At 45.3% G+C, this 15,182-nt stretch overlaps 1 protein-coding gene across 4 annotated transcripts in view; it reads left to right on the top strand.

Moving 5' to 3' along the window:
- Positions 1-15,182, top strand: part of LOC141097846 (probable pleckstrin homology domain-containing family N member 1) — a 66,475-nt gene that overhangs the window by 38,827 nt on the left and 12,466 nt on the right. For all 4 annotated transcript variants that reach the window (XM_073585316.1, XM_073585318.1, XM_073585317.1 and 1 more), the window contains exons 6-11: positions 955-1,041; positions 1,658-1,730; positions 2,101-2,243; positions 4,723-4,869; positions 5,733-5,819; positions 15,041-15,116. In XM_073585316.1, coding sequence (XP_073441417.1) covers positions 955-1,041; positions 1,658-1,730; positions 2,101-2,243; positions 4,723-4,869; positions 5,733-5,819; positions 15,041-15,116 — 613 coding nt within the window. The remainder of the gene's footprint in view (positions 1-954; positions 1,042-1,657; positions 1,731-2,100; positions 2,244-4,722; positions 4,870-5,732; positions 5,820-15,040; positions 15,117-15,182) is intronic.

The raw sequence follows: 15,182 nt of genomic DNA, 5'->3' as shown, positions 1-15,182 counted from the left end.
AGATGAAGAACAAAAGCAATATGTCCTGCAAGTTGTAAGCAAATGCTGAGCATTATATTCTGACGTTTCAAAAACTACTTTAACAAAAGCTCTAGAATAGATTAGATAACTATGTAAAATTATCAACTCATGTAGGTTAGCGTGCTCTGATGGTTCATCTGTGCTACTGAGCAATTTATTAGCCATTAACAACTTTTCATTGTCTGTAATGGTGGGATCAAAAAACGATAATCCCACCAACTCTGCATTCAAATACCACAAATGGTTCGAAAATTTGGTCAGGGCTATTTCTGCAATGTTGTTGTCACATTCTTTATAGTCTAACAGACTATGCAAAATACCTAAATCTTAAAATACCTCAATTTGGATTTTTTCAAACTTTGAGCGACGAGCGGCACGGGTTAACGTCGTTTGATCGAGCTCAAATTTTGGCTCTCTCAATATCTGGAAAGGGGAATCGTTTTGTGGGGTCCAGACGGACAAAATTCCGACATCGATTTTTTGTGGTCACCCTAGTGTGCATGTACTCAAATAGAATTTGGGAGAATGTCCATATACTCAAATTAAATCTGGAGGAGTGTCCATGTACTCACGTAGAATTTGGGGGAGTGTCCATGTACCTAAAATCTGGAGGACTGTCCATGCACTCTTATAGAATTTGGGGTAATGTTCATGTAGTTAAATAGAATTTCGGGGTGTGTCCATGTACTCTTTTAGTATCTGGGGGAGTGTTTGCACTCACATAGAATAAACATGCCCCTGATGCACGTCTAGTGTAATTTGCATGCGAGTTCAGTGCTTGATTCCTCAGCACTAGCACATAACAGATATCACATGTTTTCTTGTACGAGAAGAGGACATGTACAGCCTTACAATTAATTGCATCAGTAAACTGGTCCTAACCAATTACCTATTGATCTTCTAGTATCTGACTCCTTTCTTTATTCTCTGCAGGAGATGTCGGAGTGCTTCATGGTCCTGTTTCCTCTGCACTTGTTAATTCTATCCATGGATCATCAGGAGAGGAGATTTATATATCAGGTAAAGAACGATAAATGCTTGTAATAAAATGCTCTTCCCTTTTAAGTCCCCATTATCTCAGCAAGGTCGGGGCTCAGAAACCTGGCACATTGAGCGTGCAAACCTCTTCTCTTTTCAAGATGGGGTTAGAGCCCAGTTCCTGGATTCAAGACCCCAATTTTGGACATCGCTGTGAGTCAAGGATAACACGCAATCTTGGGAATAACTATTTTTCTGCTCACAAACCACATTTTTTTCACATATAAACTTGTGGACTGATCACAATAACAAAAAAAGTGCAGCTTCAAAAAGTTAAAGGACATCTATCATTTCACACAAAATCTGTAAAAAAAAAAGCCCTAATCCTCCACGACAAGTTAAAACTGTGTTTGCTGAACACATCAGTCTAATATATCCTGATTCTCATGCTCTGTCACTTGACATCCTCTATTGTTGAGTGGGTGGTTCTTCCTTATCAGCATTCTGCCAGTACTATAGGAGCTGGAACTTCTCTCATCTCCTAGCATGAATTGTACAGTGATCATTTACATTCTGCTGTAATAATTGAAGCACTCTCTTAAACAATAAATATATTTCTTGAATATTTTCTGACCATCTGATTTTATTTGATTTTCAGGGACTACTCCCACTATCGGGGATGCATGTAGTCTGTGAACCGTCCAAAATTGGCTACAACTTTGAAGTTAGCGGTAAGTAATTTAACCATTTTTGACCTCAAAGACGGCAAAGCCATGGGCAAGTAGGTATAGGAAGAGACATATACTGAGTGATGGCTTCACCCAAAAGAAAGGATTCAGTTCACTGCCTTATCTGTATACAATGGCCAAGGCAGAAAGACATGGTGGGACCTAGAGCCCACGAGATGCCAGCTATGCCCTTATCCACATAAGGAAGGTCCTCTCCCACAAAAATATGGAAAGTTATGGTGGAACAGAATAAATAAGTTTACCATAAAATGTCCTTTATGGCAAGATTCACACATCTGCAATAATATGCCGAAGAATACGGGTGTGTGAATGTGGACTAACACTTTTATACCTTTCATTGAACTCTGTTGAGGTCCGATGATTGAGCCGCGCCAAGTGTCCTGCCTGAGCTCAAGCGAGAAGACTCTGTGGATTTCAGCTTTGCATAAGCACATACAAGAAGCAAACAGCCATTACTCTCCAGTTTCTCCAACAATCAGCATTTTATCATACCTGGTGAGTTCACAGTGAAAAAAAATAAGCGGCGAATACAATTAGATCAATCACTTTTCTCTTAAAGGATCTGAATCTGTCACCCCTTTTTTCGAGTATCAGCTGCCGGCACAGCCATCGGGGGCTTATCTACAGCATTCTGTAATGCTGCAGATAAGCCCCCGATGTAACTTGAAAGATAAGAAAAATGAGTTAGGTTATACTCAACCCGGGACAGTCCGGGTCTGGTTTTTGTCCGATGGGTGTTGCTCCTCCCATCTTCTAGCGATGTTGTCCTCTTCTTTGCTTCCCATCATGGCTCCGGCGCAGACACACTGCTCTGCCCTGTTGGGGGCAGAGCAGTGTCCTGCAGTGCGCAGGCGCCAGGAGAGGTCCGGCGCCGGCGCACTGCAATATTCTGCTCTGTCCTCAACAGGGCAGAGCAGTGCGCCTGCGCAGGAGCCACGACAGGTTGCAAAGAAGAAGACGTCACTGATAGAAGATGGGAGGCGCCGGACGGCAAAACCCATCAGACCAAGACCGGACCGCCCCCCCCGGTGAGTATAATATAACTCATTTTTCTTATCTTTCAGGTTACATTGGGGGGCTTATCTACAGCATTACAGAATGCTGTAGATAAGCCCCTGATGGCAGTTCCGCCAGCTGATACTCAAAAAATGGGGTGACAGATTCCCTTTAAGTTGCACTTTATTAAAGGGGTATTCCCATCTCCAAGATCCTGTCCCAATATGTAGTAGGTGTAATAATAAAATTAGCAAATATTTCCAATTAGAAATGTAGTATAGTTCTTCTGATTCGCTATGTCTCCTTCCTCATGTGCAGACATTGCAGAACCTTAGGTATCCATGGTTACAACCTCTAGCAACTATCTGTCACTATATTAGTAGTTGTACCCATGGACACCTAAGGTTCATGAGGAAAGAGACATAGCGAATCAGAAGAACTACACAACATTTCCAATTGGAGATATTTGCTAATATTATTATTATACCAACTACACATATACAGATTCCTAAAAGTTTACTGGCTCACAGAGAAATTCTGTGTAGTGCTGGGAAATCTATACCCCTTAGTCAATCCTACATAAAGCACTCTAAGAAAGGGTAATAGAAATTCACATTGCGGGCCTACATCAAAGACAGCACCCTGGCCACAGGACCTGGGAAACGCTGCCCACATGGGTCATGTGAGCACGAGTCCAGTCACGTGATTGGGCGGTGTTTCCTAGGTCCTGTGGCTGGAGCACTATCTCTGACACAGTCCCTTGTTGCGCCTGTCTGGATTAGCGTGACGACGTCCACCGCCTTGGGTACGGACAGGTCCGGGCTCCTGACAGATCCCATTGGTGAATCCGGTCAGGGTAGAAGATGGGTCATGACTTGCCATTGGTATAGATGCATAAAAGCGTACAGGACCTTACTCTGATAAATTAAAGATCTGATGTGTGTACGGTGATTAGTATACTGATAATTTAAATAGATGTGTGTTAGTGTGACATCACCCCCTGAAGAAGGCTAATCGTCGAAACGTACGTCAGACTGTCTGGTGTGCGCCACGTCCTTACTACAAGTAGCATTTCTATTACCTTTTCTTAGAGTGCTTTATGTAGGATTGACTAAAGGGTATAGATTTCCCTGCACTACACAGAATTTCTCTGTGAGCCGGTAACCCTTTATTTATCTGCGTATATGTATATCTGTCTTAGCCTTTATGTATGTAATTTCACCCTTTACCTGCACCTGCATATACCGTATTTACCACTTTGGAATGCACAGTAGATGAGACTGTGGCACCACCTTGTGGTTACCCACTTTCTAACTTTTGAATGTTGTTTGTTTTTTTTGATATATTAATAAAGTCTTTGGTCATCATTATGCAGTACATTTTGGTTCCTGTGTACATTTTTTCTATATATGATTATACCATGGTATGTACTGAACCAGTTATAAATGTGCAGAAATGTGTTCTGGCATAATTTTGGGGCTTAATACTCACGATCAGTGATGTTCTGCTTGTGGTCCTCCTCATTTACAATCAGCAAATTCCTGTAGACATCAATGGGAAATGTATAATATCCTGGACATGACTGAGTCTATGTGACAAGAGGAGCGATCCCTTGAGCAACTGGGCAACATTAAAGGGTCTGCATGAAAGTTTATGAAGCCACATAAATGTTCCCTTTTTCTGTCTTTAGCCCTTATGCAGTTAGGCTGACTACAAGGTGTCCCATTGTTTGTATCTACTATATTGGAGAATCACTGGATTCCATTTGTATGCAGCACTCCAAATTTGGCATTACACGTAGCTGCTTTTCATCCTGGCTAATAGATCTTTAATAGTGGATAGACGTTTATTAACCTTAGGATTTTCAAGGTCATTTGGAAATATTTTTCCAAGTCAGACAAACTTTTAATATCTGATGTAAGAATTCAATTTATCATATAGTTACACAATTATGAACTTTCTTTGATCTTTCTATAAGATTCCCTGTGGCCAGTTATGGCAGAAGAGAGAATTGATCAAGTATTTATCGTCGTGCCCCATCCAGAAATGGGAAGGAAAAGCCATCCACCACATGGGACCGGTCATTTTCTTATCCACAGTGCACGCAGCGCACACGATAGATGGAGTAGGTACAACTTTCTACACTAGATCCATCATTTCCCCTGAAGAAGCCTAACTGCGAAACCTGTTGGGAGAATTGTACAGCAGAATGTTTTAAATAAATTGCGTGGTGTGACTTTTTGACACTGTCCGGTGAGAGAATTTAGAAACTTCGGTTTGGCTGCTGATAAAAACAAAAATAAAATAATAGCATAAAATATCAGAAAAAGGAGCCAATGATAAAAGTGTCGCAATATTGCCAAAAAGAATTACACATCATAAATAAATGATTTTGTTCCTATTAAAGGGAATGTTGCAACTTCGTTACGAGTAATTATATTAGGAAGTATAATGAATCTAGTAACTTAATTCTGGGCAGCAATTGTTAATATTATGTGATCCTGATTACTGGAGCAAAATAAGTACACCCCAGCTAGCTGTATCACCCAAGTATTGAGCTTCACGTGTTTATAAATATTTGTATTTCTAATTATTTGTACCTAAAATATTAAAGTAAATTAGAAAGGTTAAGTATTTTTTTGTAAATAGTTTCTTTAAACCTAGACCATTAGTACTAGGTCTTTTTTAGGTTCGTTGAGTAAATGTAAAAATAAGCACACCCATACAATACATAAAGAGTCTGAAGACACTGGTTGGAAAGTGTCAAATAGAAAAAAAGGAAGGCAAGACAAGGGAATGGAAACACTGATCAATTTACTTATACATTTCCAGGAGGAATAACAGAGGAACAACACAGCAAGAGATTTAAGAAAAGATGTTTCTGAAATATTTTCTGGAGATTACAATTAGTTACTAAATATGACATGTTAGGAAAATGGAAAGGTCATCTTCAATATATCATGTAACAATGTATAACATATTTCACAGGACTTTGAAGATCGCATTATGGCGCTGTTCCCTGAAGACTTAGTGTTCCTCTCTGTTGATCTCCATAAAACATCAGTAACACATCAGGTAAATTCTTGTCTTCTCCTCTCCTGTGTCCTCCATTATATACTACTAGCTATGAACCCGTTCTATGCCTGGGTGGCGAGTATTTTTATTGGTATATGGTCTCCCATCCTGGTATGTGCTGCCCCCCTCCTATCCTGGTGTGTATGGCACCCCTCATCCCTATCCTGGTATGCATGGTCCCCTCACCCCCCTTTCATGGTATGCATGGTCCCCTCACCCCCCTTTCATGGTAAGCATGGTCCCCTCACCCCCCTTTCGTGGTATGCATGGTCCCCTCACCCTCTTTTCGTGGTGTGCATGGTCCCCTCACTCCCCTTTTGTGGTATGCGTGGTCCCCTCACCCCCCTTTCGTGGTATGCATGGTCCCCTCACCCCCCTTTTGTGGTATGCATGGTCCCGTCACTCCCCTTTCGTGGTATGCGTGGTCCTCTCACCCCCCTTTCATGGTATGCATGGTCCCCTCACCCCCCTTTCGTGGTGTGCATGGTCCCCTCACTCCCCTTTCGTGGTATGCGTGGTCCTCTCACCCCCCTTTCGTGGTATGCATGGTCCCCTCACCCCCCTTTCGTGGTATGCATGGTCCCGTCACTCCCCTTTCGTGGTATGCGTGGTCCTCTCACCCCCTTTCGTGGTATGCATGGTCCCCTCACCCCCCTTTCGTGGTATGCATGGTCCCCTCACCCCCCCTTTCGTGGTATGCATGGTCCCCTCACCCTCCTTTCGTGGTATGCATGGTCCCCTCACTCCCCTTTTGTGGTATGCATGGTCCCTCCCTCATTCCCCTTTCATGATATGCATAGTCCCCTCACCCCCCTTTCGTGGTATGCATGGTCCCCTCACTCCTCTTTCGTGGTATGCATGGTCCCCTCAATCCTCTTTCGTGGTATGCATGGTCCCCTCACCCCCCTTATCCTGATATGTATGGTCCCCCTTACCCCTATTAAACTACACAAATACAAAAAAAAAAATTATACTCACCCTTCTTTCCTGTGCTCCAGCGCTGTCACGTTCTGCTGGAGGCCGGGGGAGGAGTCTGGCGCCGGAGTATGAGCATGCCCATAGCGCTGTCCGGCGCCATATTGCTGAAGACACACTGCAAATGTGTGTCAGTGTCTTCAGTAAAATGGCGCCGGATCGCGCTATGTGCATGCGCGATTCCGGCCGCACTCCTGCTCCAGTCTCCGGCCGAAGAGAAGCACCGCGGCAACGCTCCTCCTGGTCAGGTAAGTAGGTAAGTATGGCGCCCACGATCGCGGTGTGCTGTGTGTATGCTTACCGCAATCTCAGGGCGCCATACACACTCCTCACTGCTGGATGCCTCATTCTGTCTGGAGCCAGACTGCGCAGGCGCGTCGCACTTGCACAGTCTATAAAGGCTTCGGACAGAGTGACACTTAGCCTATTATATTATAGATATACCTTCACACTGTTTATTGGTGTTATATTCTGTCCAGCAATTAGAGCTTCGGCATGAAAACTGTTTTATGTTAAACATTTTCTTTTAAATGTTTTGACTTGTTTCTTTTTCTTTTCCATGTTACTATCTAGGTTAAAAATAATCTTGAAGTTTTCAGTATGGTCACTATGCCCTATAATCTGCGGATAATAAAACCACTTCTATATTCACAATAGGTGATGTCACAGCTCACCTCCTCCTCCTGTACAATGACTGATAACACCTCTTTACACAGTAAATAACACAGGGTCCACTATTCACAATAGGTGATATCACAGCTCACCTCCTCCTGTACAATGACTGATAACACGTCTATATACAATAGATAGCACAGGTTCCACCATTCACAATAGGTGATGTCACAGCTCTTGTACAATGACTGATAACACCTCTATATGCAGTAGATAACATATATATATATATATATTTGTTTTTTTTTCTTCTTTTGCATTTTAAAAATTACAAAAAGTAAAATGGGCTTTTGCAAAAGTTTGGGCACCCTGCATGGTTAGTACCTAGTAGTGTAATAATGTGCAGGTACTGATGATGTCACCATGGATCAGAGACAGACCAAGAGTTAAAGGGTTTATTTACAGGGGATAGACTCTCCACGCAGGGAGAAGCAGTGGGGGTTAAAAGTGATAAGGTAAACGGCAAAACGATACTCAAAAGGCTAAGTAAAGTTATGAAACAGTTAAGCAGAGTAGAAATCGTTAAACGGGAATTCTTGTAACTTATCAGTCCAGTGAAGTCTTGATTGAAGGGTCCTTTTCTCCAATGTTGGCACCGTCAACAGCGGCACTCGAAGTCTCTGTAGTCTTTCCTCTCTTGGAAACCGGGAACTCTGGGATTAAAGCAGGAAGCAGGGAGACACTGTGAACCTGGGTCTCCCCTGCTCTAAGTCTCTGTCTGTAAAGCTAACAGTCTCTTCGCAGGAACGATGCTGCGCACACTGAAAAGTCTCTCTGCCACACTCAGGGGCACTGGCCTGTTACCACGGGTACCGAGGCTGCGTGCACATGTCACTGTCTCTGCACCGTCAGGGGGAAAGCCTCCTCTCATCACAGGGGCTATTGAGCCCACTTACTCACAGACAGCGCTTTCTATATCTCATCCTTCAGACCCCATCCTCTGATGGGAAGTTCTCTCTCTCCTGGAGCACAGTGCTGCAGCCTGCTTCTTATGTGACGCAGGCTGCTCTGCCTCTGGCGCGCTCTGCTTTCACGCTCTCTGCCTGCACAGCTCCCGGTCCACCGCCCCTTCTGTTCCCCCACTGCCCCTTACAGTCACATGGTGCAGTCGGTCCAAGTCAGTAAGTCTTCCCTGCTGCCCGGCTATGTGGTTCCGGACACAGAGCAGAAGAGGTAATCCCCATCTGGCTCTTCTTCCTCTTCACCCCCTTACAGTAGCACCCCCTTTTGCAAGTATCACAGCTTGTAAACTCTTTTTTGCAGCTAGACAAGAGTCTTTCAATTCTTGTTTGAGGGATTTTCATCCATTCTTCCTTGTAAAATTCTTCCAGTTCTGTGAGATTCCTGGGTCACCTAGCATCCTCTGCTATTTTGAGGTCTACCACAGATTTTCAATGATGTTCAGATCAGGGGACTGTGAGGGCCATTGTAAAACCTTCAGCTTGCGCCTTTTGAGGTTGTCACTTGTGGATTTTGACATGTGTTCAGGATCATTATCATTTTGTAGAAGCCATCCTCTTTTTAACTTCAGCTTTTTTACACATGGTGTTATGTTTGCATCAAGAATTTGTTGAAATGTCATTGAATCCATTTTTTCCTCTACACGTGAAATGTTACCCTCGCTATAGGCTGTGACACAACCCCAAAGCATGATTGATCCATCCCTTGCTTAAAGGGAATCTGTCACCCCATTTTTCGAGCATCAGGTGCCGGCAGCACCATCAGGGGCTTATCTACAGCATTCTGTAATGCTGTGGATAAGCCCCCCGATGTAATCTGAAAGAGAAGAAAAACGAGTTATATTATACTCACCCAGGAGCACTCCGGATGAGGTTTTGTTCCGATGGGTGTCGCGGTCCGGTCCGGCGCCTCCCATCTTCTAACTGTGACGTCCTCTTCTTTGCTGCCTGTTGTGGTTCCTGCGCAGGCGCACTGCCCTGCCCTGTTGAAGGCAGAGCAGAGTCCAGCAGTGCTCAGGCGCCAGGAGAGGTCCGGCGTCTGCGCACTGCAGTTATAGGCTCTGCCCTCAACAGGGCAGAGCAGTGCACCTGCGCAGGAGCCACGACAGGCAGCAAAGAAGAAGACGTCACCATTAGAAGATGGGAGGTGCCGGACTGCAACACCCATCGGACCAAGACCGGACCACTCCCGGTGAGCATAATCTAACTCATTTTCCTTATCTTTCAGGTTACATCGGGGGCTTATCTACAGCATTACAGAATGCTGTAGATAAGCCCCTGATGGCGGTGCTGCACCTGATACTCGAAAAATGGGGTGACAGATTCCCTTTAATGGTTGATGTGATGTTCCTTTCCTGAAATTCTGTGCCCTTTTTTCTCCACACACACTGTACGTTTGATGATTGTGGCCATAGAGTTCTAATTTAAAACTAATCAGTCCACAGGACTTGCCTCTAAGATGCATCAGGCTTATTTAGATATCCTTTTCCATACTTCTGATGCTGAGTTTTATGGTGAGGATGCAGGAGAGATTTTCTTCAGATGACTGTTCCATGAAGGCCATATTTGGGCAGGTGTCTCTGAACAGTAGAACAATGTACCACACCTCCAGAGCCTGATAAATCTTTCTCAAGGTCTTTTGGAGTCAAGCTGGGTTTCTGATTTGCCTCTCTAGCAATCCTACGAGCAGCTCTCATTGAAATTTTACTTGGTCTTCCAGACCTTATCTTGACTTCCACTGTTCCTGTTAACTGCCATTTCTTAATTACATGTCGAGCCGACGAAAGGGAAACTTGAAAACGCTTTGCTATCTTGTTATAGCTTTCTCCTGCTTTGCATGCCTCCACCATTTCCAGAGTGCTAGGCAGCTGCTTTGCTTAGAAGAACTCATGGCTGCTGTTTTTTGGCACAAGCTTAGAGGATTATGGGTTTTTATAAAGCTGGGACATTTACATCACCTGGCCTTTCCTAACGATGATAGTGAACAAGCCATAACTAGTGTTGAGTGATACCATCCGATATTGAGAAATATCGGATCGGACTGGATCGGCCCGATACCCAAAAAAGTATCGGGTATCGCCGATTCCGATACCGGAAGTCCCATTCAAGTCAATGGGACAGAAATATCGAAATTAAAAAAACCCTTTCTTTACTTGCACATCCAGTTCGGGAGGGGGGAAGAGTGTGGGCGGTGCGTGGGCGGACACTATGCATGTCTGTGTGTGCGGGCGGGGTCTGTGCGGGCCTGCCGGGGGTCTGTACGGGCCTGCCAGGGGCTTGTGCCGGCTGCCGGGGGTCTGTATGGGCCTGTCGGGGGCTTGTGCCGGCTGCCGGGGGTCTGTACGGGCCTGCCGGGGGCTTGTGCCGGCTGCCGGGGGTCTATACGGGCCTGCCGGGGGCTTGTGCCGGCTGCCGGGGGTCTGTACGGGCCTGCCGGGGGCTTGTGCTGGCTGCCGGGGGTCTGTACGGGCCCGCCGGGGGCTTGTGCCAGCTGCCGGGGGTCTTTACGGGCCTGCCTGGGGCTTGTGCCAGCTGCCGGGGGTCTATATGGGCCTGCAGGGGGCTTGTGCTGGCTGCCGGGGGTCTGTACTGGCCTGCCGGGGGCTTGTGCCGGCTGCTGGGGGCTTGTGCTGGCTGCCGGGTGTCTGTACGGGCCTTCCCGGGGCCTGTGCCGGCTACCGGGGGTCTGTACGGGCCCGCCGGGGGCTTGTGCCAGCTGCTGGGGGTCTGTACGGGCCTGCCGGGGGCTTGTGCCGGCTGCCGGGGGTCTGTACGGGCCTGCTGAGGGCTTGTGCTGGCTGCCGGGGGTCTGTACGGGCCTGCCGGGGGCTTGTGCCAGCTGCCGGGGGTCTATACTGGCCTGCCGGGGGCTTGTGCCGGCTGCCGGGGGTCTGTACCGGCCTGCCGGGGCTTGTGGCGGCTGCTGGGGGCTTGTGGCGGCTGCCGGGGGTCTGTACAGGCCTTCCCGGGGCCTGTGCCGGCTGCCGGGGGTCTGTGCGGGCCTGCTGGGGGTCTTGTGTGTGCAGGCATTGTCCGATAGGACTACAAGTCCCATCTTGCGATGCCTGCTACAATGACAGTGACTGACACATTAGCCAATGATGGGACAGTAGTAGTCCCATCATCCAGCTAATGTGTTGAATGTAAAAAAAAACATACATACTACATACACTCACTGGCCATTTTATTAGGTACACCATGCTAGTAAGGGGTTGGACCCCCTTTTGCCTTCAGAACTGCCTCACTTCTTCGTGGCAGAGATTCAACAAGGTGCTGGAAGCATTCCTCAGAGATTTTGGACCATATTGACATGATGGCATCACACAGTTGGCGCAGATTTGTCGGCTGCACATCCCTGATGCGAATCTCCCGTTCCACCACATCCCAAAGATGCTCTATTGGATTGAGATCTGGTGACTGAGGAGGCCATTTGAGTACAGTAAACTCATTGTCATGTTCAAGAAACCAATCTGAGATGATTCGAGCTTTATGACATGGCGCATTATCCTGCTGAAAGTAGCCATCAGATGTTGGGTACATTGTGGTCATAAAGGGATGGACATGGTCAGCAACAATACTCAGGTAGGCTGTGGCGTTGCAACGATGCTCAATTGGTACCAAGGGGCCCAAAGAGTGCCAAGAAAAAATTCCCCACACCATGACACCACCACCACCAGCCTGAACCGTTGATACAAGGCAGGATGGATCCATGCTTTCATGTTGTTTACGCCAAATTCTGACCCTACCATCCGAATGTCGCAGCAGAAATCGAGACTCATCAGACCAGGCAACGTTTTTCCAATCTTCTACTGTCCAATTTCGATGAGCTTGTGCAAATTGTAGCCTCAGTTTCCTGTTCTTAGCTGAGAGGAGTGGTACCCAGTGTGGTCTTCTGCTGCTGTAGCCCATCTGCCTCAAAGTTCGACGCACTGTGCGTTCAGAGATGCTCTTCTGCCTACCTTGGTTGTAACGGGTGGCAATTTGAGTCACTGTTGCCTTTCTATCAGCTCGAACCAGTCTGCCCATTCTCCTCTGACCTCTGGCATCAACATGGCATTTCCGGCCACAGAACTGCCGCTCACTGGATTTTTTTTCTTTTTCGGACCATTCTCTGTAAACCCTAGAGATGGTTGTGCGTGAAAATCCCAGTAGATCAGCAGTTTCTGAAATTCTCAGACCAGCCCTTCTGGCACCAACAATCATGCCACGTTCAAAGGCACTCAAATCACCTTTCTTCCCCATACTGATGCTCGGTTTGAACTGCAGGAGATTGTCTTGACCATGTCTACATGCCTAAATGCACTGAGTTGCCGCCATGTGATTGGCTGATTAGAAATTAAGTCTTAACACACAGTTGGACAGGTGTACTTAATAAAGTGGCCAGTGAGTGTATGTATGTAGTATGTATGTTGTATGAATGTACTATATATGTAGTATGTATGTAGTATGTATGTATGTATGTTGTATGAATGTAGTATATATGTAGTATGTATGTATTATGTAGTATATATGTATGTTGCATGAATGCAGTATATATGTAGTATGCATGTAGTATGTAGTATTTATGTACGTTGTATGAATGTTGTATGTATGTAGTATGTATGTATGTATGTTGTATGAATGTAGTATATATGAAGTATGTATGTAGTATGTATGTTGTATGAATGTAGTATATAAGTAGTATGTATGTATGTTGTATGAATGTATTATATATGAAGTATGTATGTAGTATGTATGTATGTTGTATGTATGTAGTATGTATGTATGTTGTATGAATGTAGTATATATGAAGTATGTATGTGGTATGTAGTATGTATGTATGTTGCATGAATGTTGTATGTATGTAGTATGTATATAGTATGTGTATATATATATATATTTTTTTTTTTTACATTCAACACATTAGCCGGATGATGGGACTACTACTGTCCCATCATTGGCTAATGTGTCAATCACTGTCATTGTAGCAGGCATCGCCCGATGGGACTTGTAGTCCCATCGGACGATGCCTGCAAAAACACAAGATCCCCGGCAGGCCCGCACAGACCCCCGGCAGCCGGCACAGGCACCCGGCAGTCCCGTACAGCATCCCGGCAGGACCGTACAGACCCCCGGCAGCCGGCACAAGCCCCCGGCAGGCCCGTACAGACCCCCGGCTGTCGGCACAGACCGCGCATCATGATGCGCACAGACCGCGCATCATAATGACATCATTTCAGCAGCCAATCACAGCCACAACAGTGGCTCATTGCATTATGGGGACTTCCGATTCCGGTATCCGATATTGAAAAAATATCGGTACTCGATATCGGAATTCAGATACAGCGAATATCGGCCGATACCCAATATTTGCAGTATCGGAATGCTCAACACCAGTCATAACCCTAATTTAGGTTAATTAAGGTCTGAAACCTTAGTCAAAGTTATATGAGCACACAAATCTCCAAGGGTGCCCAAACTTTTGCATGGGCCCATTTTCCTTTTTGTAATTTTTAAATTGTAAAAGATGAATTTATATGTTTTCCTTTTTGCCTAAAATACAAAGGAATTGTGTCATCTTTAACTTTAGGCCTTTTAGAGATAATTTCATCTTCAAATCGCTTACCTGTTCACAAAAAAAACAGTGATTTTTACCTGGGGTGCCAAAACATTTACATGCCACTGTAAATATACTATAGATTGACAAGGTTCATAGGTTAATTAACAGGATTTTTAGTAAGAAAAGCTTCTGAAATTCAGGAAGAAAACATAACTATAACTCAGTAGTAAAGTCATATTTATTGGAATCCAGTTGAAATATTGTATAGGAGTTGAGCAGAAATATTCTTAATGGGAATGTGTCACCTGTTTTTTGATATTTCATCAGAGCAGCATAATGTAGGGGAAGAGATCCTGATTCCAGAGATATAGCACTTATTTGGCTGCTTGCTGTTGTTCTGATAAAATCCCTGTTTTCTCTGCTGCAGATCTAGCAGTTTTCTGAGTGCTGAGCTGTGTATAACCCCCCCCCCACACCACTGATTGGCAGCTTTCTGCCCATGCAGAGTGTACACAGAAAGCTGCCAATCAGTAATAGGGGTGGAGTTACACAGAGCTCATGAGTATGCCTGACTACCTGGCAGTAGGTTTACTAGTCCTCTAGTGATAATTCCCTGTGATAAAACAGTGATTTTATCAAAACTGCACTAAGCAGCCCAGCAAGTGACACATCGCTGGAATCGGGATCTTTTTCTCTACCTTATACTGCTCTCAGATTAGGTGGTAAAAACCTGGTGACAGATTCCTTTTAATTGGCATTTGAACCCTAGAAATAGACTTGGGGCCCATCCATGACTAATTGGTGGTGTGACCCATTGCAGAACTGTCCTCTCCGGTTGAACTCTAAAGTTAGAAGTGGAAGAAGTTGGGGATGGGGAGACTGAAGGGTCATGTAAGTGGGAAACAATCACCAGACCCTTCTGATATCGCTTTAATGGAGTGCCTTTGCTTTGGGGCTCATCATCTTCTGAATTTGTCCCTGCCTAACCCTGGAGTACACGATTCGGGCCGCCAATGTCTGGATCTTGAATGACTTTGCATTGGTAAATGGTGAGATGATATCTCATTCTGTCACAGGGTACTCTGCCACTGAACGCTATTCACATTGAGGAAAGCCTAGTTTGGAACGGGCGCCTGGAGTTCCTGATTGCGGGTAAGCTGACCGGAACTTTCATGACAAATATTTATGATGATACCATGAAAGAGAGTAAACTACTAG

Source organism: Dendrobates tinctorius, unplaced genomic scaffold (assembly GCF_039654945.1).
Source record: "Dendrobates tinctorius isolate UK_male_01 unplaced genomic scaffold, ASM3965494v1 ptg000086l, whole genome shotgun sequence".
In the NCBI taxonomy this organism is placed as follows: domain Eukaryota; kingdom Metazoa; phylum Chordata; class Amphibia; order Anura; family Dendrobatidae; genus Dendrobates; species Dendrobates tinctorius.
This window is presented reverse-complemented; position numbering and strand designations above follow the sequence as displayed.